Raw genomic sequence first — 26,959 nt, 5'->3', positions numbered from 1 at the left:
TTTTCACAGCTTCACCAGCTTGGTGAGTATTTTGTGAATGTCTGCAGAGAAGTTTGTGTCTTCCATGCAAACTATGGATGACTGCAGCTTTCTGCTGGCAACCAAAGCGAGGTTTTTGGTGCAGGACCCTCTTAGCGACTGACTGCCAGCAACCTCCAGTCACCACTTGCCAGCCGGGAATGCACATTTTTCCTATCACTTGGTTGCCAGGGTGTCACCAATCAGGCTACAGACCTTGGTGACTGAGATTATGAGTTTGCTGCAGTATACAGTAATAGTCCAGTAACGTTGTAATCTGCTCAGTAAACTGGACCAAATGTACAGCGAGTCAGTTTACATAGTAACAACTTTGTATGAACCTGAACAGTTTTTTTTCAAAATTTTTAAATTAAGTAATCACTCAGTTCATGTTTGCATAAAATTTTAGCCATCATAACATTTGAATAAATTGGTGCATATTTGGAGTAAAATAGTTGGTGTAAATCTGGAAAAGACGGGCCTAGCTACCTAGGTGTGCAGTTTTGGAGGTGGACATTAAACTGAGTTATCTATAAAATAAAAAGAGCCAAATGTGCAAAACGTTTATCTAGAAGTGGTTTGAGAAACTGATAACTTTAAAATCAGTTTAAATATGTGGTAAATTGGGTTAAATTGGGTGCACACTGTTAAGATGTTTAAAAAATAGGTAAAAAATGGTGTAAACCTTAATGTAAAGTGTACACATGTGTGGTGAGTTGGTGCAAATCTGAAAATAAAATTGACAATTGACTGATTTTCAAACTGTTAAGATGTTATTAAAAAGTTAAAAATGGAATAAACAGGTTTAAATGTTTGTTGGATTGGTTTACACAGTGAGCAGAAAACTCAGTTTGTACCATTCAGTTGAACTTGAAGCAGTTAAAACAAGAACAGGTCTGACATTTTCGACCTTGCATCCGCCTCCTGCTCTGCCGTTTATCTCTCCCGCTTTTTCAGCCAGACTTGAGTATCTGTGAACTTCCCTTTTGCTCTCACTTTTTATCGAGCTCACTTCCCCCTGCGAGATTCCGTCGATACGAGCTTCATTTCCATAACGACGGCTGGCTGTCGGCGTCTCTGAGCTTCAGTCATTATGTGATTGAGTGCGATTATTAACCAGCTTTCCCCCTGATGGATGTTGTGTTTCCATTCACTAATGAGTGAGGCATCAGAGACTGCCTCGCTGTTTCTAACACGCGCTCCGTGTTTCTCTGCCTCCATGGCCCCAGGTGAGGTCGTCTTTATGGGCGTCCCCATTGGTTTGTCTACCTGGATGCTGCACCTTTGGGTGTAGCACCTGCTGCAGGATGTTACCCTCTAATGTTTTTTTTAAATAGAGACATTCTCTGGGTTTCTTCGGGTCTTAAAGTAGTTAGGTTTTCTAGGAAAACCTGAAAACCTGAAAAGACATGAAATAGTCAGTATTTACATTAAACTGAGCTTGTTTTAGACCTTAAAAGTCTGATATCTAGTCATTCTTTTCCCCCCCTCATAAATCTTGAAGAATGCAGCAAAAATGAAAGAAATGAATGCCCTTGGTAGTGAATTCTAGGCCTCATCATCCTACTTTTTGCTGATATCCTTCTCATGTTGGTCAGTATGTTGATGAAACTGGTATTAGATCTGATTTGAGCCTATGTTTAGGTTTTAAACCTGCCTAAAACTCTGAAAAAGAAACATTATGCTCTCACTGCTTGAGTTGTTGGTTACTAACAGATTTATATTTTATATACATTTAACAGTCATGTAGAAAAAAACCTTTTTCATGCACTTTAATCATACAAGAACCACCGAACTCAGAAATTGTCACTGAGATAGTGACAGTGACAGAGCATCACTCTGTCCAGTTACGCGCTACACTAATGGCGTCACAGCTTTGTTATTCAAGCATGAAAACAAATCCCAGCCTAAGTAACTGAATGTTTTAGTCCCTTCATCCTGTAAACCTGGAGAACATCCAGCCAGGATGCTACAGCATCAGTGCAAAATACAGCACATGTGCAGCGGATGCACTAATTTGAAGAAAGTACATGTAAATGTTAAAATGAGGGACCCTCAGTCTGAACAGTTTAAGTTACTAGTTACAGAGAAAACATCACAAACTCTCAAAAGTTTTGAGCTTTTGGGTTTGCAGTGGTGCAGATTTCCATCTGAGTGTTTGTGAAACACATTTCTGGATTATCTGTGGTGTGATTTGGTTTGTTCCTGGATTATCGCAGATTAAATTCTGGATTTTTATTCAGTTACTGAGTTGGAACTGGGTTTGGTGGTATCTGTTTTTCTGGAAGCCGCTCTGGGACACTGTCAGGTTCCTTCACTGTGTGTTTGAGCTCTGACCTCGCCATCATATTACCGATTCACATTAGCCCTTCTTAAACTGATCTCTGCCATCACAAAGCAGCGAGAAGCAGTGAGAAGCAGGCGCTGCAGCGGCGGCAGCCAGGTTGGCACTGCGGCATTGCCAGCAGGCTCCCAGAGGCTCGCCAGCTCCGGGCCGCTCGCCTCGCCTCGGCTCGCCTCGCCTCGTTGGCTGCCAGGCTTCGGGCGATGCTGAGGAAAACCTGCTGCCGCGCTCACAGAGGAAGGTGGCGTCCAGGCCGGGCTGGAGCGAATCAGCGGGCCTGGCGGCTGCTGTGGTTTTCCAAGCCTTTGGGTAATTACAACACTTGCCCTTTGAAAGCGAGCCCTGCATCCCCAGCCCGTCCCACTCTGTGTTATCTGGATGCTGTGATCCTAGTGACGCAGTGGGAATCGCTGTTTATTTTCTTTCTGTGTGTGTGTGTGAGAGAGAGAGATAGCAGCACCGACATGCCTGGACAAACCTTCTCTTTGTGGCTTAAGTAGATTCCACTTGTGGTGACGTCTGAAGTGGCAAGGAGGAGCAGCCAGCGGTAATGATGCTTGTGTGGCCTGTCTGAGGCTCGCCGGCCAAACTGGCTCCTGTGGCTCCAATGTTTTTGGTGACCTGAGAGAGAGAGTGTGTGTGTGTGTACGTGTACGACCAGTCTCTCTCTGCAGCAGGGACGAGCTCTCGCCGCCAAATGAGTGACAGCAGCAACACCACACACACTGTTTGTTTTATTTTAGCCACACACACACACACTCATCCCCTCTCAGGTCTGTGTGTGTTGTTCCTCGCAGTCATTAGCCGGCCGTGGTGTTAGCCTGTTTGCGGCCCGGGGGGAAACGTCATTAGGGCGATATTGTGGACGCTCAGCCAAGGTTTGTTTTCGTCTTTGGAAAGGGGCCCCAGGTCCCTGGAGGGGCCCCGGCAGTGCTCCTGGGGTCCAGTTTGTTTATAACACTTCTTTGGCAGTTTGGAGGAGGTTGTCACCACAGCAGCACCAGTGGGTTTCCAATGCTAATTGGTCTCCTGGAACTTTCACTAATGGCTCCAAGTAGCTGGGGGAATAAATTATTGTGGCGCGTTCTATGGCAACAGTCACACGTCCATACAGAGACACAAACACGGCACTCGGTTTATGATTTTTCTGTACTTAGAGATCAAACGGTGTGATAAATGATTCATAAAGCGACTCATTTGGCATTCGCAGCCTCGATTTGACGCTTGTTTGTCAAATGGCAATTTGATTCAGGACAGCATGGGGCGAACGCAGGACGTCACGGGTCATATGCAATATGATTAATTTTTAAGAATTACCGGAAGATATGTTAATGACCCTCGCAGCGATAAGAGAAAAGCATTGTGCAGAGCAGCTTGTCAGAAGGAAGAAAATTAGATCTTGTGTCGGGATCGTGTTGTTATTTTAATGATAGATGGATCGCTTGTGTCAGATTTTTTTATATTTGCATTTCAGAAAGCTCGAGCTCGCCATTGTAAATTAATTTTGACAAATATCTGAACGTTTCTGTCTCATTGTTGACTGAAAAATGTCCTCTGAGGCGGAGAAACTGGGAGTGATACCGAGCTGCAGCTTAAAAGTACGCTGAGCTTAAATGTAACAAAAAGTGCAGCATTTAAATGTTTTTGTACTGAATGTGAAGCTTATGTTAAAGTTTCAGTCCACTGGAATATAAGTTATGCAAACATAAACTGAGTGATTACAACAGGGATCTCAAAAATAAGGCCCGGGGCCCAGAATTGGCCTGCACAACACTCCAATTTGGTCCACTGGACGGCTTTGAAAAATGCAAAGATCTGAAGGAGAATTATTTTAGACGTTTAACTGTATTTTCATAATTTTTATAGCTTCTGTTGCTGATAATGACAGGAATGGTCTGTTTGATGGTCTGTTGTCCGATAAACATCATTGTTCACATTCCTCATGTCATTATGTCCTAACACAGCGGTCCCCAACCTTTTTTGTGCTACGGATCGGTTTATGTTCCACAATATTTTCGCGGACTGGCCTTTAAGGTGTCGCGGATAAATACAACAAAATAAAACCAGTAACAGTACCAAAAAAAGGAATATTATTCATAACACACGGGAAAAGACCCAGGGAAACCGAGTTAACGATAAAAATGATTAAAAAAATAACGCTAAAAACCCTGAAATCATAAATTTCACACCCGAGCCTCAACTCTCGCAGCCAAACGACTCACGGGCCAGTACTGGTCCATGGCCTGGGGGTTGGGGTTTGCTGTTCTAGCAGATGATTTGTGTTTATTTTTACATGAAATGGTCAAGGTCACGTTTATTTCTATAGTACATTTAAAAGAACCAAAGCCAAAGTGCTTCACAGGCAGGAAAAAAGAGAAAAAAAACCTGAAAACTGAAACAATTACAAGATGCTGAGGTTTGGCTTGAATTAAAGACAGCAGAAATCAGTCTTCAATAAACATTTACATGCAGAAACATTTGGGGCGGTTCTAATATATAATTCCAGTATTCCAGAGACTTGGCGCAAAAGATCAGTCAGCTAAATGGTAACCCATTTACTCTCTTAAAAATAATCAATAAGCCAACAAGGTGAAGCTAAAACCGGAGTAACACGTTCTCATCTCAGATGCATCATCTCATCTGAGCTAAACGTCGAGCAGTGGGGTTTTGTCTTCCCAAATCAAAAGCATGACTGACTCTTTCCAAGACAGTATGAGGAAGATTGGCCCCTCAACCCAAGTGGAAGCAAAAAGTTTTTACATGTTTATCAACATGCAATGTGTTAGTAAGAACACGTAAATTCATCCCTGTTGTGAAATTCAAAGATCGGACTCCACATTTGTTGTTGTCTTCAGATCTCAGAAATACTTCAGTTTGATTTTTAAACGTGTGCCGCGGTTCCATCTGCCCCTCGGGTCTTTTAATTAATTAAATATGAAAGTATTTATTCATACTGTGTAGTCGTTGTTGCATGTAAAACACTTTGTGTCGCCTTGTTGTTGAAAGGTGCTCTACAAATAAACTGGCCTTGCTCGGCCTCCCCTCTGATTGGTAGAGGTTGAACATGAAGCCTGAGAGGAACGCCTGCAGGCACTGCTCAGGGCAGTAAAAACACTTTAACATCCTCTGCATGTTTTCATGAAAAATAAAAATATTCACAGTCAATATCCTCAAAAAAAAGACACATGAGTGAACGCCACAAATGTTATTCATTATTTCTGTTGATTTTACTGACTGTTTATTAAAAACTTATTTTGCTGGTTTAGTTTGAACTCTGAGTCCTAAATCGACTTTGTCCACCTTTTGTAGTAATTAATACCAACTACAAATGAAAACAACAACACATCCCTCTGAAAAAATAATACTATAAATGGCACATTAAAGTTTTGTAAACCCAATCAGCTCTGCAGCAACTCTCCTGCAGTTTGTATTTGCAGCTGATCAGCTTCCAGCCCAAGCAGCTTCACCCCGTTGAAGGCTGCATGAGAGGTCACTGAAGCGTCCTTCTTCTCATTTCTCGCTCCTAACCCTAACCCTAATAGGGCAGCTTTGCCTCTCACTTTAAGACTTTAAGACTCTCTAAAAAAAACTCACCTCGCTCTGATTGGCCAAGTTCTGGAAGCCTCCAGAAGAGCAGCACACAGTGCTTTGAGAGCTACACTCTTGGCTTTTGTGAAATGTTTAAATATTAAAGAGACGGGATGGCGACACCACCCTGTCCTCATCCCCAGGCCGTCACATAGCGCGGCCCTTAGTGCCATGGTTACGAACACGGTGTGAAGCGTCAGGATGCCGGGATATCCAATTACAACCTTTCACCACGTAACGATGTCATTCAGCCTGTCCTCGTCCCAGGGGCGTGGCTTTGCACATGTGCAAACCTGGCCGTCGTCCCTGTGGCCATATAGACGGAGTGACACGTGAGGGTGAACAGATTTAACCACAATCTTTCCAAAGCGTAGTCACTGTATTGTATTTTTACCCTGTTTTGTCTTTTTTCTTATAGAATTATTTTAATATTTAAACCTGATGGTGGTTTTTGGCTTGATTCTTTGATCTTGTCCGTCCCATAACATCTGCATCACATTATAAATAAATTTGATTGGATATCAATATTCAGATCAGTCAGTACTGATGTACTTTGTTACATCCCCCACCTGACTGCACACCTCATGATGCATTCACTGATGGCCTCCAGCCGTCAGGACATTTGGACGCTTCGTCATTCAGACAGTTTCCTGCAGTTTCAGTGTGTAAACGTCTGCAGCGGCGTCTCATCCGTCCATCCATCTGATGGATATTAATGTGCCGGGCTCAGCCGACTGCTGTTCTACATGCCACACTGACCCACCACACCAAAAGCCTCATTTAGCTCCACCCGCCCCCCACCCTGCAGAGCTGAAGTAGAAATCCAGCGCTCCCTCCGGATGCCTGCACAGACTCTGGACGGGCTACTGGCTCGTTTAATTTTGGAGTCTGCGGCCGCTTGGATGAAACACCGGCCGCTTCGCCCTCTGGCTACCTGGACGGCTGTTTGGCGAGGCGCCCTTCGGTTGGCTGGCTGGTAGTCAGGGCGATGGCACCGGGGAGGGTGGGGGTGCTTCCATTGCTGGGTATCATCCAACTGTTAGTGACCTTGGCTTGGACCCCACCCAGCTGGACTCAGCTGTGTGTCTGTCTGTGTGTGTGTATCTGACACCAACTTGCTTTTCAAAATAAAAGTTTTTTCCGGATAGCTGGGTGGATTTATTTTAGAAGCAGATTATTAACTAATAATATATATATATTTTTAAAAATCTATATTTTTTCACAAATTTGGTTGAAACTACAGATAAAGTTAGAAGTCACTTTAGTTAATTTAAAGACAACTTATTTTCTCAACATCCCCTGCAATTAAGCTTCATTCTTGAATATGGTTTGAATTATTTTATTTCCCTGTTCTCTCTTTTGTGACTCATGTTCAGCAATTTGTGAAAAACCTGAAACTGAATTTGCATTTTTTTAACACTACTGGTGAGCTGAGCTCAGCGAGCTGTGAATGTGAAGATCACTGATGGTTTTACACATTTTTAAAGGTTAGAGAGGCTCATTGACCTGCACCTGTTTTGGGTAATGTTTAAATCTGTTGCTTTTTCAAGTCGTGTTAACTCAGTGTGTCCTTTCCTTTCACAGCCGGTGTTGTGACAAGAAGAGCTGTGGAAATCGCAATGAGACGCCCTCTGACCCCGTCATCATCGACAGGTAGGAACTGTTCTGATTTTCTTTCTGCTGCTGTGTCTGGTTCAAGTTTCTGGCTCAGTTTGTGATGCTCATGAACATCAGGAGTGATCGCACAGTGAGGAGTCTGGCGTTTATGATTGGACATTGGTTTAGCCTCCTGCTTGCGATCGCGAATCGTTTCTTTGACGTCTAATTGCACGGTCGGCGTAAAGCTGGCTGTTGCCGAGTATAAATGGAGGGAATCAGTTGTTTGATTATCTCTAGTTGCTGCAAGTGAACGCAGCGCAGTGCAAACTGCAGGTCAGGGTTACTCCTATCCAGCAAACAGGATTAAATACACTTTTGGTTTATTTGCTTCTCACTGTGAATGTCTTACTTCTCATTCATCAATAGCAGCCATCAGTTAGGCTGATTTTTTGAGAGTCAATCTAACTTCAGTCCCGTTTTTTTCCCAGAAATCTGCATCTCTCCGCCTTCAGCAAAAGTTTGAGTTGTTGTTGTAATTGTTTGTGTATGCAGGATATTAAACTCGGCCCACTTGTCTCGGTCCTTTCGTGTGGAAATCATGTGGTAATGTACGAATGAGGCTTGGGTGGGATTATGGTGTTAAAATACCAATCTTTCTGTTTTTGTAAAGGGAGAAAAAAAACTTCTACGGGACACATCTTTCTAAAATGGGTTAGACCTAGCACTGATGGATTAGTCCTCACAGGGTTAAAGTTATAGATGGATGCTACATTTAGTGCTTGTATTATTGTGCACTGCTCAGACATGCTGCCAGAGGACAGTAGTTACAGCTAAAACGCTGCGCTGAGCTCAGCGAGCTGTGAAACATGGCGACTGTTTGATAAAGGTGAGCTAGCCAACATGGACGACGCTGTGCCAGAAAGCTGTGGCTAACAACGATGGACTAATTACCTCTAAATAAACAAAACTAGCATAATTTTCTTAACGATGTATCTGATATTGTTTAAATTTCATATTAATCTCGCTCGACAACCAAGAATCCTTGCAACTGACCCATCGTATTATTGTGATGCTTTGCATCTCTAAAGCACAACTTGTCCTGCAGTGGAAGAATTTTTGAGCAAAAAAAGTCTTAAAGACGTAAATGTTGCTGTGGAGGAAGGATCAAAGATGTGACTTTCACCCTGGAGACTGGGGTTTGTGTCCCTCAAAACCAGAAATAGATGTATGTATTTCTAGACTTGGAGCTTGTTATGTTTTCAGATTGGAAAAAAATTGTTTTTGGTGGAATTTGGTTTGTTAGATGTCTGTTAGGTCCCTTAAAATACAACATTCACCACATATTAAAAAGAATTTATGGCAGAAATGAGATGGTCAGTTCTCTACTGTTTTTACAGATTCTGCTTAAGTAAAGAATATCTTACATTTTTATTCAGAAAGTAAATTGTGAAAGTGGCAAATGAAAACCCCATGTAGTGGTGCGTTTAAGGACACCGACGTTTAAGAACTGATAGCTGAACGTTCAGCAGAAAAAGAAGCTTTAAAAAGAATAACGTGAAACTTTTTGTGAGGCGATTTTTATGCAAATTAGCCTGCAGGGAGGTAAGGTTAAGATCACATAAAATGTTTGCATGTATGAACCTCTCGCACATGTTGATGCAATCCAGCTGTGCTCTCTGTGCAGCTGTTGCTGGCATCAGTCGGATTTCTTTTGTTTCTTTCCTGCTTCTTCTGCTTTTTTGGCGTCTCACTTCTTTCTCACCTCTCGCTTCCGGCACGAGACGCCGCCGTGTGAATCGTTTAATCAACACCAGCAACAGCAAAATAACATTTACATGCTGCAGTACGAGTGCGAACTGGCGGCTGATCACAGGCTTCGGTTCGCGGCGTCTGCAGCTCTTTAAGACCTAAAGAGGTCCGGTAACGCTCCTTTTCTTTTATTCTTATCCATGAAAACTTACAGCTGGGAAACACTGACCCAAAAATGTGATTCAGTGCATGTCAATAAATTCATGCCCTCGGAAAAATACGTTTTTTTTTTTTTTTTCTGATTTTAAAACAGCAGCCGTGATTCCTTAATTTATTTTTCATCCAATGCCACATTAAAAAAAAAAAACCCCCACATCCAATCAGGCGCTCACAACTGCCAGCATCACAATCCTTTATTAACCCGGCGCTCGTCCTCACCGTCTAATCCCTCCGCCCTCGGTGTCCTTGGAGTCGGCGGCTGTCCGTCACAACGCCTGGCTGCAATTGGTCGGGTCGCAGTGGTGGGAGCCAGTGACCTCAGAAGAGGTCAGGGGGGAGGACGGAGGGGGGGAGGGGGGCCAGGACCAAGTCCATGTTGGCTCGTTAGAGAGGCCTTGGACCTCAGCCACACACATGCACACACACACAAATACAGGTGATACACACTTCCATAGTGTGTGAGCTCTGAGACACACATTTATAAGAGAAAACACACAAGTACACCCACAGTGACACTGACACACACACACACACTGCTGTGTCCTCTCACCTCAGACTCTGTGTGTGTATGTGTGTGTGTTTAAAGGCTTTGTCACCTCTCCGTGTGTTTTGTCACACATGTGAAGGACTCTAAATGTGTCCACCCAAACCTCAGGGTGAAATCTAAGTCCTGGTTCAGACTTCTGCATTGACTCTTTGCAGAGCCGATGATGTAACATATCTAAATGTCCGGCGCCATTGGCAGCGTTCTTGCTCGTGCGTGGCGTTACTCGTCTTGTGGTCATGTCCCGTTGTTTTATATCTCGAGCCAACCACGATACAAACAAAATAAAATCTTTGCTCTATGTTGTGGTCTGGTCTTTAGAAGATATTTTTCCTCCAAGTTTTTCCACTTTGTATATTCTGATACCTTCATCACCCTCCTTCCAGGAATTTGCTGCCACCTGTGAGTCCTAGAAGAATAGAATAATCCTTTAATTGTCCCACCAGGGGAAATTTGGTTGTAACAGCAGAAAAAAAGCACATGTACAAACAGAACAGGACACAGAACAGAAACAGCAAAAAAAAAAAAGACATCATGGACAATAGTTACGAAAACAGAGTACAGATAAAAATGGGAAACCCAGGTTGTAGTGTGCAGACAGAGCAGGGTACTGGAAGATGTTTAAATAATTAAGAATATTTAGAATATTCAGAAAAAGTACAGATTGTGCATTGTACCTGTGCACAATCCAAATTGATGCTATGATTATCATTGCTCATTTCAAGGCGGTGATTTTTATTCTGTCACTAATAAATTCAAAAACTGCAGCGAATTTCCAGAGAAGTGCACGTCAGATTACAGTGTAGGGTTTCAGAGTGGTCTGCGGTGACGCACTGAAGCATTAAGTGCAGCCCTTCTAGAAGCAAGTTTTGACACTCAGCCTCTGGGCACTTACTTTGGACGGGGAGAGACCCTAAACTTCAAGGTCAGAGGTCACAAACAAATCGGGGTAACAAAACACTTTTATTGTAGGATCTTTACAATAAAAAAGAGCTTCAGTGGATTGTTGCTGTGATTTTCTTTTATGATGAATCAAGCTAATGTTAGCCAGCTAGCTGATAAACTTATCGGCCAACATTAGCCAGAATTCCAATTTCTTCTAATAAAGCCTATTTGAACCAAATAGGAATTTAACCAGTGGAATCTGAGCTTTATTTCTCCCAGTGAATGTTAGTATCTATCAGTATGTGCTGGAAAGTTAGCTTCCCATTCCTTGAATTACTGATTGTCTTCCAGTTCAGGTCACTTGGAGATTAAAAAGGTGGAAAAAGTGACTGGACACTCGCAGGTTCCTCTGATCTCAAAATCCTAAACTTATACTGTAATCACAGGATCCCAAATCTGTCACATCTGTTATTTTTAAAGTTAAAAAATCCAGTGAAAGGAGATTGTTTCACCCAGATCAGAAGTCCTGTGAAAATATCAGTCCTGTGTGAATCGGCATCGCTGATTTTGGTCTGTTCATTTCTTATGTTGGTTTTCTTCTGCCTTTTTCCCGAGGCTGTAATAGTTTTAACATTTTGGGTGCAAATCCCTGAGGTTCATGGAAATCTATTATTAGAAAGAGTGACTCCATTAGAAGAGCCAAAACTCGAAGGACGATGACATGGTGATCACAGATGCTGGTAGATTCACGTAAAACACACACGCTATCTTTTGCGAAACACAGACATGGACGTATAATTTCTAAATCACATGACGTCCCCTGGTTCTGTGACATCCTGACAAACTCTGGAAAATTATTTTCTATTTCCTGGATGTTTCTCTGCAGCCTGACCGCTTTAATTAGGACAGGACACTGATACTAGTCCACTAACCCAGGGAATACACGCACACACACACACACACATATGTGTGCAGACACACTGTCAGTCGTCTGCTGTGATTTACTGGAGCTTCGTTTGTCTCTGCATTTCAGCGCCTGTTAAAAAATGCAGGGATTTATTACTGTGACCCCCCCTAACACACACACACACACACCTTTCACTGGGGTGGTGGTGATGGTGCTTTAGTGTGTTTTTAGTGACCCATCATGCAAATGATGTAGCTACAGTAAAGCAGTTTAATGCTCAGAATCCACGTCTCACTGAAGTAAATCAAACGCTCCCACTCTTCTTGTTTTATGAGGAAACGTGTCTTTTCATGTTTTTTTCTTCGTTTGCTTTGTCTTCACGCCTTTCTCTCGACCTTTTGTCTCCCTTCATGCCTCCATCACCTGTGAATAAAGCAGGCGAACGCCTCCTGCCTGGACCTCCTCGCTGCTGGGTCACTGTAACGTTTCACTGCCTGCAGGTTTTTGTGTTCGTATTTGCTAAGTTTAAAAAGACAAGTTTGTGAAAAATGCATAAAAATATATTCTAATAAAGTCGGTAGACTGCTCCTTAAATCTGGTCTGAACCTGAAGCTCGGTGTCAGCTGTGTGTGTGTGTGTGTGAGTGAATATAAATGTGCGGTGATGCGCCTCTCAGAGGTCGCTTTGTTTCCTTCGTTTACGGTTAATGGGTGAATCCTGCCGAGGCAGCAGAAAGCGGCGCTGACGGATCGCCGTAACACCGCTGCTATTACACGCTAATATTGCAATTAGATGGGTGGCCAAGTTGCCCGAGCGGGGCAATAAATTGCCGTAGAGTGTCAAAATGTACGAGGAGGCCGGGCTCTAATTACCCAGAGCGCACCTCTTCACCCGCCTGCGCCTCTGTCCTCCCCCTCCTCTTCAACCGTTTGACCATCGCCCTCCCCCGTTAATGGTCGGGCCTTACATGGAGGTCGTGACCCCCCCCTCATCTGCACTTGTTCCTCTACAGCCATTTGCAGCTTTGATGTCATCTGTAGAGAGGTGAGTTTAGGGTGATGGAGAGCGACCTTTGACCTCCACAGAGGAAGAGGTGTTCTTTACAGCTCCATGACTTTGTCTTCTTCAGCTGATGTGCAGATGCACTCTTAGGAGCACAAACTCCTCCTCCTCCCCTTCCTCCTCCTCGCCTATCTGCCGAAATACCCAGAGTAATGAGTGAAAAGGTTCAGAATAAGCTTGGAGTTTTTTGTGGAAAGTGTTTTACTTCATCTGCGTGCCGACTGCTTTGAGAATTAATCATCATTTGCACAAAGAAACTCCTGCGCAGCATCTTTGTCTCACAGTTAAGATGCTTTATCGTCTCACGGGAGCTGAAATCCCAGCAAGGCTGCGGTGAGGAGAGGAAGGCTTGATTTAAGGAGGTGCTTCAGGAGGAAACTAAAGGAATTAGTCAGACGTTGTAAAAGAGGCCACTCGTGCTGCTTTTACTGTTTTCTTTATTCACGTGACATCACGCTGCATGGTCACGGAGTCGGATCACATGGTTTTGCAGTCATATCTTCTCACTCTTGTGATGTCATTGATGAAGGAGGAGGAGCCATGAGCTGAATTCCTGAACACATAAAGACAGTTTGCTGTTCTTTAGTTTGGTTACAATCTCTTTGCTCCTATTGGTTGGCATCACCACATGATGATGAGTTGAGATGAAACCACTGAACGTTCTCAAAGTTTCAGTTCCTCCAACCCAAAATTTTCAAGTCACGCAGTCAGTTTGTGGGGACCAAAAAGACCAAAGTCTCATAACCTAAACCATCAAACTTCAGGATGACAGTCGGTGTGCTGTCCGCTGAAGTGATGGAAACACCAAAGAGTGCATTTTGGTGAATAATTCAGTCTGAACATCTCGCCACCTGCTGCAGCGTCTGACCACCATCTATATTTTACAACCCTATATTTTTGTGGTTTGTCAACCGCAAACACACAGACTTCCCTCAAATCCACGCCGAGCCCCACTGAGGTGCCGCCCTGGAAATCCAGCAAGTCCTAAAACAACTGAGCTGAGCCTCACTGGGGGTATTTAATATATAATGTTTTTCCTCGGTTCCAAAATGCAGATGGGAGGTTTGAGCCAAAACCTACATTTCCCATAAGGCACCTTTGGCATTACCAGTTTCGGACATGCTGCAAAGTCCACCTCACATCTTTTTACATCGAGTAGCCTGCCGAACAAACATGAAGACTATGAGATGTGCAGTTTTTTTCTTTTACACCCTGGAAGTTCAGGAAATGTAATTAGCCGTCATTTCAGAACTACAGGAAGGAGTTAGCCTTCAAAATAAAATGCTATAATTTCAACTCTACACGTCGTCTAACACAACATCCATTGGTCTCCCTCAGTGACCACCTTAAACCCGTATGCATCCACCCTCACTCTGACCCTTATTTCCCAGAAATCCCTGCAGCAACCCCCGGGCCTTCCTCCCCCTTTCACGGACTCATCCTCTGTCTCACCCTATACCTCCCTCCATCTCTCGTTCTGCTTTCAATTCTGGCCTCGCCTGCTCAGTAATGTCCTGCTTTTATTGTAAATCTATACTCCTAATCTGGCCGGCTCCGATGGGCCTCGCTCGCCCGATCAATGCACTACAATTGCTGGGAAGGGTCCAGAGGGGCAGATAACTGACCCAACCCCCCTCCCCCCCGTGGAGTTAACCCTCCATTGGGTTCACCACACACACAGAGACGTGACTTTAAGCTTCATAGCTGCCATTTACTCTTCATCAAGGAGCAAATCTTTCCCCGAGGTTTAAAACACCAAACGTGGAATGATAAAATCCATCACATTCCCAACACACTGGTTTATGTTTGCTTACATTGTCCTCAGCTCGCGTTTTTAATAGAAGAGCTTCGAAACACCAGGCAGCTACCTCAAAGTCCCACAACCTGCAATTCCTCTAATGTCCAGTAGAGGCTCCAGCAGTGAGTCAGCCCCATAGACTCCATTGTTTTGGTTGCTAATTTCCCCTCATGATAACACAGATTGACCCATAGATTGGAAACTATTGGACCAAACCTTATGGCCCCAACAAACTAACACTGAGAAACTGACAGACAGGGGGCAGCACTAAGTAGTTTAATTCAGTACTTGAAGTACTTTAATCTTCTGTACTTTTACTGCGATTTTAAAGTCTGTCGGAGTATTTTTTATCGCTGTCTTGGAGCTTAAACTTGTGCACAGAATCTTCAGGGTTCCACTTTTTGAATTTGGACAGAAATGGAGAAAGAGGTCGGAGGTCAAGTATGAGTCCTGTTTTTAGCGTTGTGTTTACTTTATTTGGAATGACTCTGAGCGCTGTGATGGGATCTCACGAGTGACCTCTGCCTCTGTTTCCACAAACACGACGGCATCGCTCGCTTGTTTACAGCCGAGGAGCTGAGACCCAGTCTGAACCTCAGGGGAGCAGGGAGGAGGAGGGGAGGGGATGGGAAGTCTTCCTTATGCCCCCCCTCCCCCCTGTGTCCCTCAGAACCCCCACCAGCCCACCCACCTCCACCTGACGGGGTGTCTCCATTAAGCCCGGGGACCTGGCGGGGCCTGGGGGGGCCCTCGGGGCTCGGGCAGGTTTGACGTGATCCAGGCAGAAATGTTCAGTGGCCCAGGACAACCGCATCCATCTACCACAGGGGAGCGGTGAGGGCGGGTGGAGGTGTATGAAGGTCAGGTCTCCTGGTGAATGGTGGAGTTTCCACCGAAGTTAAGCAGTAAAACATGTGGAGCAGCTTTCATGATGTAGCTCGTAAAGTGTTTTTTTCTAGATTCTGCCTTCAAACTCAGTATTTCACTTTTGTTTCGTCTGTTTGAGTTTTTACGCCTTATCGCTTTATCATCCATGTCGCTGCACAGCTGCTGTCGTTCACCCTCTACAGTGCTGCTCAAAGGCAAATGAAGCTTCTTTATTTCCTGAAACTGATCCAGAAGCAGCTGAGGTGGCGGAAACACAGATCAGAACACCAGAGGACCTGGTGTCGCTCCAGTTCATCGATCTGGTTCCTTCACCCGACCGTCTCAGACCTGATTGAATAAATTCCAGAGGGAAAGATCCACGTTATGGGAATTAATGGAAGTTTCAGGTTTTGCTGTCATTAGTTTAAAAAACATTAAGAGATGAACGTAGGGTTGTTTTTCTAGCATCATCAAAAAAACTCTTCGCGCTCAGTCCGTCATGTGTTTTTGGGTAAATGATGAATGTTTGTCCCTGAAACAGTTGGATGTCTGGTCGCTGACAGCAGGTTTGGAGGCCTGGAGCCAGAGGTGGAGGTAGAGGACCGATATCTGATTTCCAGCTTCTTGTATAAAAACTACAGAATATTCTTTAAAATAAATCAGCTGAGAGGTTTCACAAACATTAAGTTTTGATAGGTAAAAAACTTCATTCAAACCCAGGTACGACACCATGGACCGAATCTTAGAAAGCAAAGTTCTGTTCGTGGTATATCCAAAATTTGTGATGCTATTCTCTTTCCCCAGTATGATTTTTTTTTTTAATTTTAGAGAAGGCAAAGATTGTTTCAGAAGCAAAGCAGGATGTTTTAGTTTAATATTTGTATTTTTGTCTGGCCAAGAAGACAGGAGCATCACTGGACGCAGGCTTGATTAACTCCTTAGCTGAAGATGGCCCCCGAAAAATGTCTAAAACCCCCAAACACGACAGCAGGGTCCTGAAATTTGGCATTAAGAAGCAAATGGTTCCCCTGGAAGTTCTTTGAGGTGGGAATTCTCACCTGAATGTTTTTGGAAATGTGAGTAAGTGAGGGGGAATGACCCGCCTGTGGGTAAAATTTACAGGAAAATTCGCATCACTGTGAAAGGAAAGCAGCACCGACTCCATCTCCACATCCCACCAGTCGATTCAGACCTTCAGCCCGCCATCAACTGGTTCCCACTTCCTGTTGACTCCTAATTGGATTGAGGAGTTAAGGCCAAATGTGATTACATCACCGCCTATGGGTTCGTTAGCCGCCTCAGTGTCAACATCCAGCGGTGCTCAGTTGGAAATGCCTCCAACTACCCAGGGCGGGGCACACACCAGGAGACCATGGGAACTTTGGGAGACATCCCCACCCACCAACACCCCACCTTGCTTCCCCCCACGCCAAATCCTCCTCCCAGCATGCACCTCACCCCCTCAAGGCAAATCACCTTGTTAATCTCAGCACACACTCAGGATGTTCGTGCTTACGGCCGCACGCAGGGATGGATATGTGTAACACACACACACACACACACACACACACACACACACACACACATAAGTGCAGTCCACGCTGAGTGATGTCAGAACCCCCCCACCCCTCACCCACTTCAGGTTTCAGTGTGAGAGAAAAGTTATCGATCTCTGTTCACTGATCCTCATGTTGACATCCAGCATCAGCACCAGCTGCTGCTGCTCTCGCAGCGGGGGGGTCGGCGCTGTGCTGGTGTAAACATGAGCCCCCCTCCCTTGCCTGTGCTATTAATGCACCAATCCCACTTCTTCTTCTTCTTCTGGTGTTTGGGTTGAACTCTCAGAGCAGATGTGACACTGAGCTCAGCCTCACACTGCCAGATGTGAAGTTTTATCAAGTTTGTTGGTTCATTTCTTGTTTTATTTTGTTAACATTGGTCTTAGTGTTTCCTGTCAGTTTGACTGACAGAGTTTTACCCTCTGAGATATCTATAGGCCCCGCCCTGATTGGGCTTACCTGTTCCCGTGTATCTGCAGTTATTGTCCTCTCACTGCCCTGACTGTCCCATGTGCACCGGCTCTTATCTCTCGTTTTCTGGTGCTGTCCTCGTGTGCAACCTTCTGTTATGTTCTTCTCACCGCCCGGTTCGCTGCATTTGACCATCACCTGTTTTTCGGATTGAAGATTTGGATGTGCTGTGAGTCGGTGTACACCCAGCGTTACACCCATTTTTTGATAAAGTTTTTGGCCAAGATGTTTGGACGTCTTGTCTCGCATCAGAACGACACTCTGTGGCTGTTTCCCCTCTGAGTGAGGAAACAGTATTTATAGTTTTAGAACTTCCTGGAGGAGGTTTTAAATCAGAAATTTCAAATTAGTGTGTGAGCGGACAGAAATCCTCTATTTGATAACACTGCTCTTATTGTGAAACATCTGCTTGAGCGAGCACTGCTTAAAGTGCGACACATCTGGGTTTGTGCAACAAAAATTAAAGTAAAGTTTGTGTCTCCACCTCTCCAAGTTTGTAGCTCGTGCTTTGCTCCCCCCACATTAGGTGAAATCAGCTGATTGTGGTGCAAACGCGGGAAAAACAGCATGTTTGATGACTTTAAAGAACTTATATAAGCATCAATGTTTGTTTTATAGCTGTGACACACTAGAATTTTTAATATAATAGAGAATAATGAGTCACAGAAATGTGATTACATTAGGACATAGTAATCTTAATCTATGGGTGACACACACACGGAAACCGTAGCTCAGGATGCTGCACCTCGAAAGCTTCACTTTATTTCATGTGTGACGCTCGGCGGGGTTAAAGGAGGGCTGATGCGTCCTTCTTCACGTCAGGCTGCTGTTAGCATTCACAAGAACCCGCTCTGATTAGAAACGGCTCCTCTCTCTCCCTGTACCAGTCACTCTCAAGCTGACTCGCCCTTCTTCCTCCTGTTAATCACTCAAGTGTTTTTCCCAATTAAGAATGCACTGATAACCTTCCATCTCTCTCTCTCTCTCACACACACACACACACACACACACACACACACACACACACACACACACACACACACACACCAGTTTAATCAGGAGTATGAGCGCGGTGTGGCTAATTAAGGACGACCATCCGTGGGCTTCTGCTTCGCCAGCAGATGTGGGGGAGGGGAGTGTGTTGTGTGTGTGTGTATTCTCTATCCAGTGGCAGCCATGTTAGCCTACATTTGTGTGGGTGATCACTGGTTAGCAGTCGAGAACTTTTCAGGTGGTGTAATTTCTGTAACATGAAGGTAGAAACTGAGGGGAGGGAGTGGAGGGGGTCCCAGTATATCCCACTATATCCCAGTATATCATAGTTTACAGTTGATATTTCAGGCACGACGTTACGGCTATAATATTCCACTTCCCTCTTATTTCCGAGCTTTGAAATGAAACTAAAGGCTCCGTAAACCGTTCGTTATTTCCTGTTGGTAAAGCTTCATTTAGGGAAATGTGAAAGCCTGACTTACCTGATACTGCAGGCTTGCCTTAGTTGGTATTATATTCAGGTTGATCTTGAGTGAGGAGTCAGAATAAACTGATGATCTGGTTCTGATGGCTCATCTGGCAATGACTTCCACCACCTCCAAGTCTGAGGTCACGGTGCTCGGAGGTGGCGGAGGGTGGAGTTCCCACTCTGGGTCAGCTGAGCTGATCTAACTTCCTGCCTTCATATATGGATCTGACATCTTTATTTGTTCAGATGATTCACATCATCTTAATGCGACATTTCATGTACAATGCACACAATCAAAGGTGCTGTTGCTCTGATTTGGACTCACCGTGCCCTGGTCTACTGAAGACTGTTTGTTTGCTCCTGCTTTAGCGTTAGCATGCTGTAGCTGTGGCACCAGGAGTCTGCTGGGTTTCAAAATGAAGAAGACTCGGGGGAACTTTGCTGAAGGCTTTGATTAATCAGTGAAGTAAGTGTAAGATCAATGCACACCTGCAGCCAAATGTGCACGCTGAAGGAAAAGTCAGCCTCAAACCAGAGTTTCCAAAGTCTCATTTCAGTCACAAAACCCCTAAATATTAAGGTAGTTCATGGAGGTACGCACAGATATGCTACGTTACGTCGTTACTCCTCTAGAAGGACGTCCCATTTCAAGGAGACATTTATTAAACCTTTATTAATTAAAACAATATAGTTTAGGTCTTAAAAAGGGGTTCAAATCTAATTTTGAAATCATTTTAGATGAAACTTTAATTTTAGAAAACAGGAAGAAAAAAAACACTAAAAATCTTTATTCTGAGAGTTTGAGCACATTTAACCTCAGGAACATAGAAACACAACCTGAAGCACAAACACAGCTCGTCTGTGTGCAGATAAATAAATAAAGCTGTGTGTGTGTGTGTGTGTGTGTGTGTGTGTGTGTGTGAAGAGTGAAATGTGAGGCGGGCGAGTCCAGACACGACAGCAGGAAGAGAGAGCTGGAGGGGAGGGTGAGGAAAACAAGGGGGAGGGAGGAGGTGTAGATGGACAGGTGGGGAGGGGTGGGGGTGATGGAGGGGTGAGAATGAGACAGTTGTGGGTGAGACGGAGGAAGAGAAAGAGAAGGAGGGCAGATTAAGAGGGTATTGATTTCTATATAAAGATGGAGGGATGTGATATGGGGGGAGGTGGGGGAGTCAGAGGGGGGAGTCGCAGGGGGAGAGGAGGTTGCCGGGGAGGAGAGACGAAGGTTCGGGTTACATAACGACCCAAACGTCTGTCTGTCTGTCTGTCTGTCTGTGCGGTGCCCGTTTTTAACTCAAGGTCCACCAGAGCTCTCAAACACACAATGAAACGACAACATTAATAATACCTGTAACAATGATGATAATAATAACAGGAACATAATATTAATAATAACAATAAGATAAAATATCATTAAAAAGCATGAAAATCCCCCAATAATGTTTTAAATGGTTTTAAAAATGTTAAAGTTTTGATGTCTGAAAAATAATTTTCAATTATTTAAAATAAAAATCTTGATAATAATTTGGAAAAAACTGAATAAGAAATATTTAATTATTTTTATATTAATCAGAAATAATCCAAAACTTAACATTAAATATAACAAATAATTCCAGAAATAGCATAGGAAAAATTCCAGGTAATAAACCCCACAAACTAACAAATAATGATAATTGAAAAAAATAACAGAAATAATAATAAATAAAAACCCAGAAAACAAATAAATTATAAACCACTAATATTCCAGAAACAAATAATTCATAAATTATGCAGAAATGATCTGGTGAATAAGCAAAAACCTGCAGAAATCCAGAAACAATCCAAATACAGTGTTTATCAGAAGTATAACAAAAAATAAAATTAACAATAAAGACCCAGAAATAATTCAAAAACAAACCAGAGTTAACAGAGATGCCTAAAAAAACTAAAAGAATCTTTAAATTAACCACTAAATGTACCAGAAATAATACAGTAACCTTAAAATTAATCTGAAAACAAAATGGACATTACTGGAAAAGTAAACAATAATCTAAGTGAAAAACAAACAAAAACACTAGCAGCAAATAATCCAGAGATTAATCCAAAAACAAAGAAGCTATCAAAGGAAAGTTTAAGGTGGAATTAATGTGACACGATCACATTCTGAACACTTGTTTAGGGAATAAACCAGATTTCTGTTTCCAATATAAACCTCCGATCGATATGATCAACACAATCGTGAAAACCGCAGATTAGCAAACACGCAAAGAGCTGCAAAAACGCACGAAATCTGAAAAATCTGACTTCTGCATGGAGTGAAAACAGAGTTTCTTCTTCTGCTCGATGGATGTGATAAGCCAAATAATAAAGGTCATGTGAAGGTCACATGATCCATTTCAGGGTCCAGTAACAGTTTGTAGTTAATGTGAAGTTTCCAAAGACGTTCAAGCATTTAAACAAAAACTTGAGTCACACACGTGCACTCAGGTAAACACACAAACACAGTGACACACACACTGTGACACACACACAGTTACACACACACAGACACACACATCTTCAGCTCCTCTTTTCTCGCTGTTACAAACTGTTGCCAAACAAGCAGCTCCACTTTTTCCTTTTTTTTCAGTGAGAGCGTGAAAACAATCGAGCAGCTGAGCTGAGCTGCATCCTGCTGCTACACACGCGCGCACACACACACACACACACACACACACACACACACACACACACACACACACACAGTGCAGCTCACTCACCCACAACACAAATCAATACCAATTTATAATTCAGGATTGCTGGAGTTTGGGTTTTAGGGCAGCCTGGCTTCCAGCCTTCATAAATATTACAGTGTTATTGACTTGATCTCAATGAATTGGAGATTTTCTTCTTCTGCATTTTTTTTCTTCTTCTTCTTCATTGCAACGTCCCGCTCCCCACTCCTGCCTCCCCTTCACTCTCTCTCCTCCTCCCTATTTTATTCCTTTTGGGCGATTCTGAGGAAAAAAGTCTTCTTTATTTATTCCCTACAAGTTGGATAGCTAACAGGAGATAACATGGTGGCTAATAGTCCCCCACCCCCCCACACCCCATCACTCCCCTGACCATCACTGTAACACACAGACACACACCTGAACACACACACACTCGATAAGAGAACATTTCTTCTCTGACTGAACAAAGACGCCATCGTGTTGAACATTAATCATCAAAATCTATGTGTGTGTGTGTGTGTGTGTGTGGCTGTGTTTGAAAGACACAAAATTGTGAACACACACACTCTGCATATATCAAGATCAGTTTGATCCAATTTGAGTGATTGATTGATTTTATGACCAAAATCTGCAAATCTGCAAAAACTCACTCGTTAACATGAAAGATGCACATGCACACACACACACAAAATACACACACACACACACACACACACACACACACACACACACACACACACACACTCCTTTGTACTGATTTTACTGATCAATTGATTGATTATTTGCAGATTTCCATCATATGATCACTTGTACACACACACACACACACACACACACACACACACACACACACACACACACACACACAAACAAAGCTATAATGATATTTTCTGTTGTTTGTTTTCAAGGTAGTTTGAAGACAGGATTTACCCAGAATCCTCTCTTCCTCTCCTTCCACCTCCTCTTCCTCTCCTCTACCCTCACTCCCTCCTCCCCCCTCCATACAGTAAAGATGGACGTATTGATTTTCCTCCTGACCACCAGCACAGTTTTCTTATTTTTCTCTCAGCTGATCCGCTGGCAGACAGACACTAACGACACACACTAACAGTGTGTGTGTGTGTGTGTGTGTGTGTGTGTGTGTGTGTTGATTTGCCGAGCTGTTTGAAGCAGGATACCAAAGATTTTCCTCAGAATCCATTTAAAACATCTCTAGTCAATCGGAAGCCTTAAAAAAACCACTTGTAACCATGTAACATGTTATTTACAATGAACACATTGAAAACGAACAACAAAATATCCAAATAAATATGTACATGAATAAATAATGTAGTTGAACTCATGGGTCACATGACCTTTATTGATCTCTGAATGAAGGAGCAGAGTTTTAAAAGGAGTCAAAGGCTGCTTTTTGGTAATGCATACAGAAGAGAGAGACAGAGACTCTGAAGAACGCCTTTAATCTGTGTGTAGTGCGTTTTTACTTATTTAGCATTTAGTAATGAAATGTAAACAGAATAAATTATTTCTTTAAGGTGGCTGAATGGCTAAAAGTGACGTCAGTGAAAACTTGCAGTTCCTCTAATGTCCACTAGAGGCTCCAGCAGGGGCGAATTTTTTCACACACCTGTTTTCATGCAGAGGCGTGGTTATCTGACTAACAGGCGTCTGTAGCTGCTAGCTGTCTGCTAGTCTTCACTCAAACTGGATCTCAGCGCCGCGTTGGTGCTGTTGGAGCCTTTTAAAGACTTTTATCTCACCAATAATAATACGGCTGCTGTGAGGTTGCACTAAGTAGCTGATATCTGTCACTGTGTGATGCACCCATACCTCATCACTCCACCTTCTCATCCAGATGTGGTTACTCTTGGCTCCAGAAGGCCAGCATGGCTGCACAGACATTTACACTGAGGCTTCAGAGCCAGCGTGGTGGTGGTGCTCGTCTTTCCTCTTTCATCCACTCCCTGCTTCTCCTAAATCCACGTTAGCACGCAGAGTTGGCGTCCGCTCTTACGTTGGTCATTGTTTTTCCTTCCTGGCAGAGGTCGCAGGTAGTTGTCCAAAGCTGAAGCATGTTTTACTGGGATGGTCACCATAAATGAAAGCTGTACTGGTAAAGGGTTCTCAGCTGATCTTCATTGTCACTTTTACTTCCGGTCTTTTTTAGTGTTCCCACGTTTGTAATTCTCACCTGTGTTGAATTGTCCAGTCAGTCCAGCTTGCTCTGTCAGTTTTTCCAGGCGTTTCCTTGTGGACCTTCATTTCTGGAGTTTCTGATGTTTTCTTTGTACTTTTTAGTCTTCTGTTTCTTCGTGTATGACTTTTCAGAGTGTTAGGGGTTGTTGTCCTTTGCCTGCATCATTTCACTGAGCGTCTGTGCATGCCCAGATTAAACGCTGGTTCGCTTTGTCTGCAACAAATATGTTATTTTCTGTAGTTGGAGGTTGTTTGATTTGAGTGTTTGATTGTTGGGGTTTGTCTGTCATGTTTTGTACGCTGCATCTTAGGTCAAAATTTTGATCTTCCTGGTAAATTTATGTTAATACACAAACTTACAATTAAGGACCCAGTTGCAGATAATTCAGTGTAAACTTGATCAGATGTTATTGTTGTTCTTGTTGGTGTCTGAACTGTGGTGCTATAAAAGCTGGAGCCCTGCAGGTCGGCGTGCGAGTTGATACTGATTCTGTTGCCTCTTGTTTGTCCGACTCTGTCTTTCTTACCTCTGCAGGCTGTGAGCTTACAGAGCTGAAAGCCTCTGTTGGATTTTCCTCCTTCAGCAGGTTTTCTGATGTCGGTACTGTCAGAGCTGAGATCTCAAAATACAACACCTTTCCTTTCCTTTCCTGCTCACTTTGTGGGGAATTTGCACTCCTGTGCTGCAGGAGGTGAAATAAAGGGGGTCTCTGCATGCATGAACAGCTAAAGATGACGATGCTCATGCATGAAATTCCTACGAGGGTTACGATTTCTGAAACAGAAACACTTTATAAACATGACGTTAGCAGCCTCTGTTCACTTTCAGTTTAATCATTGCTTAATGTAATTAGGCTTACACTCGTAGGGCCAAATATGGTGCAGCATCACTTCCTGTTTAATCAGGTAATGAAGAGATTTTCTGTAAAACTGATTAGGAGCTCGGAGTTCAGAGTTCAATAAATTTACTCAAACTTCTTCTCATTCTTTCATTTCTTGCTCAGCTGATTGATTGATTGATGGATCAGACAGTTGGAGAAAACCTTGTTAATACTGCAGTGTTTGTTGTCTCACCTGGCCTGAGACCCGTGTTCACCTGCCACGTCGATAAAGTTTGTTTTTGAATAGATGAAGCCTGAATAAAACCCGCTGGTGCACGCCGGCACCATTCCTCCTGCTCTGCCCTTTTGGCTGATCATCTGCTGCAGGATAATCATGACTGAAATATTGAAGCGGCGTCGTTTTGGAGGCGAACTGAAATTTGGCAGCGCAATGCAGGAGGAGGGGGAGGAGGGAGTCGTGGGGGAGAGGGGGGAGTTCATCCTCCGCCTGCCCGCAGTCGTCTTCCTTCAGCCCCGCAGTAAAACCCCTCTTAGTGGGTAGTGCCATCTGGCCGGGGCCCCTGGCGGAGGCGTAACGGGGCCTAAAAAACTCGGGGTCGCGATGCTTTACTGCCCAAGCTTGCCGCCTGCAGATGGCAGCGGGCGTGCCGCTGGAAAACGCCAAGGTCGCGACGGCATGTGGCGCGGTGGAAGGGAGAGCTAAATGGCAGTGGGGACGGTGGGGGGGTAAGGAGGAGGGAGGATGGAGGGGAGGAGGCGCCGCTGGAGCCATAGCAACATCAGGGCCGTGCTATGCTACATTAAAGAGCAGTGCTAGCTCGCCATATGGGAGGGCTACTGCTATCAAAGCTAATAGCTATGTTAGCTTAATGCACACACACACACACACACACACACACACACACACACACACACACACACACACACACACACACACACACACACACATGCAGGAGTTCAGGCTGATACAAAACAAACTTTATGTGTGTGTGTTTTACCACACGCACACACACACGGTCTCACAGTGAGGTGGCAGCTGGTGGAGTGAAAAGCCTCCCAGTACAAAGGAATTTAATAAGAGAACAGCTGAATGAGGCAGACAGACAGACAGAGAGGCGGACAGACGGACGTCTTCCCCCCACATATGACGCACTGCACCACCGACCCGTCTGTCTGTCTGTCTGTCTTGTAACTGCGTTGACCTCATTATGTGAAACTTTGAGCATGTTTCATACGAACATACACAACAGGATGTAAATCCAGGATTTTAGATGCGCGTTCCTGCATAGATGAAGAACAGAAGTTTTGGTAAAGTAGAAGGAAGAGAAGAAGTGAATCCTTAAATACTTTGACCGAAGCTCGTAACTGTGGGCATCACAAACTAAAAACCAAAGCAAACTAATAATAATTAAGAAAAATCATTACAGTAATTCACAGAAATAATAATTTGGAAACGCATTTCCAGCCATAAAATATCAAAGCTGAGAGCAAAACTCTAACATCATATATACGTGTAGTAGCAAACAACAAAAGGGCTTTTTCTGTAATTTAATGGTATATTTATAATCAAATGAAAAACAGGGTCAATTAAAATTAAATAAAATTAGTAAAACAAGTGCATTCTCTGTTATTTAACAGTACATTTCTATTAAAACCAGGAAAGTTTCAGTAATTTTCTGATACATTTACAGTAAAAAATGATACTTTCTGTTATTTAATATTACCGCTACAGTGAGAAAGTAGACACTTCTCTTACATAATGGTATATTTTGTATATTTTAGTGAAAAAATAAAAAAACTTCGAACTTTAAAGCTCACAGGCTACAGCCTAAATAAGCTGTAACTGCACCAAATGAAACCTAAATTTAACTGAACAAAGCGTCCGCATACTTGTGGACTTTAACGCATCATTGTTCATTTCACCGCCTTTCATTTTATTTATTCACTCTTAAGATTTTTATTTCTAGTTAATTGTAATTTTTTATTATTGTTCCTGTTTTTGCTCTAAACATTGTTTGACCTTTTATATTTTCCTGTTACTGTCTCGTCAGCCGTCGCTCTGAACGGCTGTTACAAACACGCTGTATAAATAAAGATTGATTGATTGAACAAACAGTGATGTCAGGCGCTCTGCGGACGATATGAACTTCTTCGTT

At 43.4% G+C, this 26,959-nt stretch overlaps 1 protein-coding gene across 3 annotated transcripts in view; it reads left to right on the top strand.

Moving 5' to 3' along the window:
- The window catches only part of LOC146717024 (transcription factor COE3), a 146,905-nt gene that overhangs the window by 30,468 nt on the left and 89,478 nt on the right, over positions 1-26,959 (top strand). For all 3 annotated transcript variants that reach the window (XM_085471082.1, XM_085471091.1, XM_085471075.1), the window contains exon 6: positions 7,535-7,603. In XM_085471082.1, the coding sequence (XP_085327208.1) occupies positions 7,535-7,603 (69 nt within the window). The remainder of the gene's footprint in view (positions 1-7,534; positions 7,604-26,959) is intronic.

This window comes from Copadichromis virginalis, linkage group LG2 (assembly GCF_057382275.1).
Source record: "Copadichromis virginalis isolate Kocher_CV1m ecotype Utaka linkage group LG2, C_Virginalis_male_GT1.1, whole genome shotgun sequence".
NCBI classification, from domain to species: domain Eukaryota; kingdom Metazoa; phylum Chordata; class Actinopteri; order Cichliformes; family Cichlidae; genus Copadichromis; species Copadichromis virginalis.
Note: the sequence above shows the minus strand (reverse complement) of the source record. Positions and strands in the feature narration are given on the sequence as shown.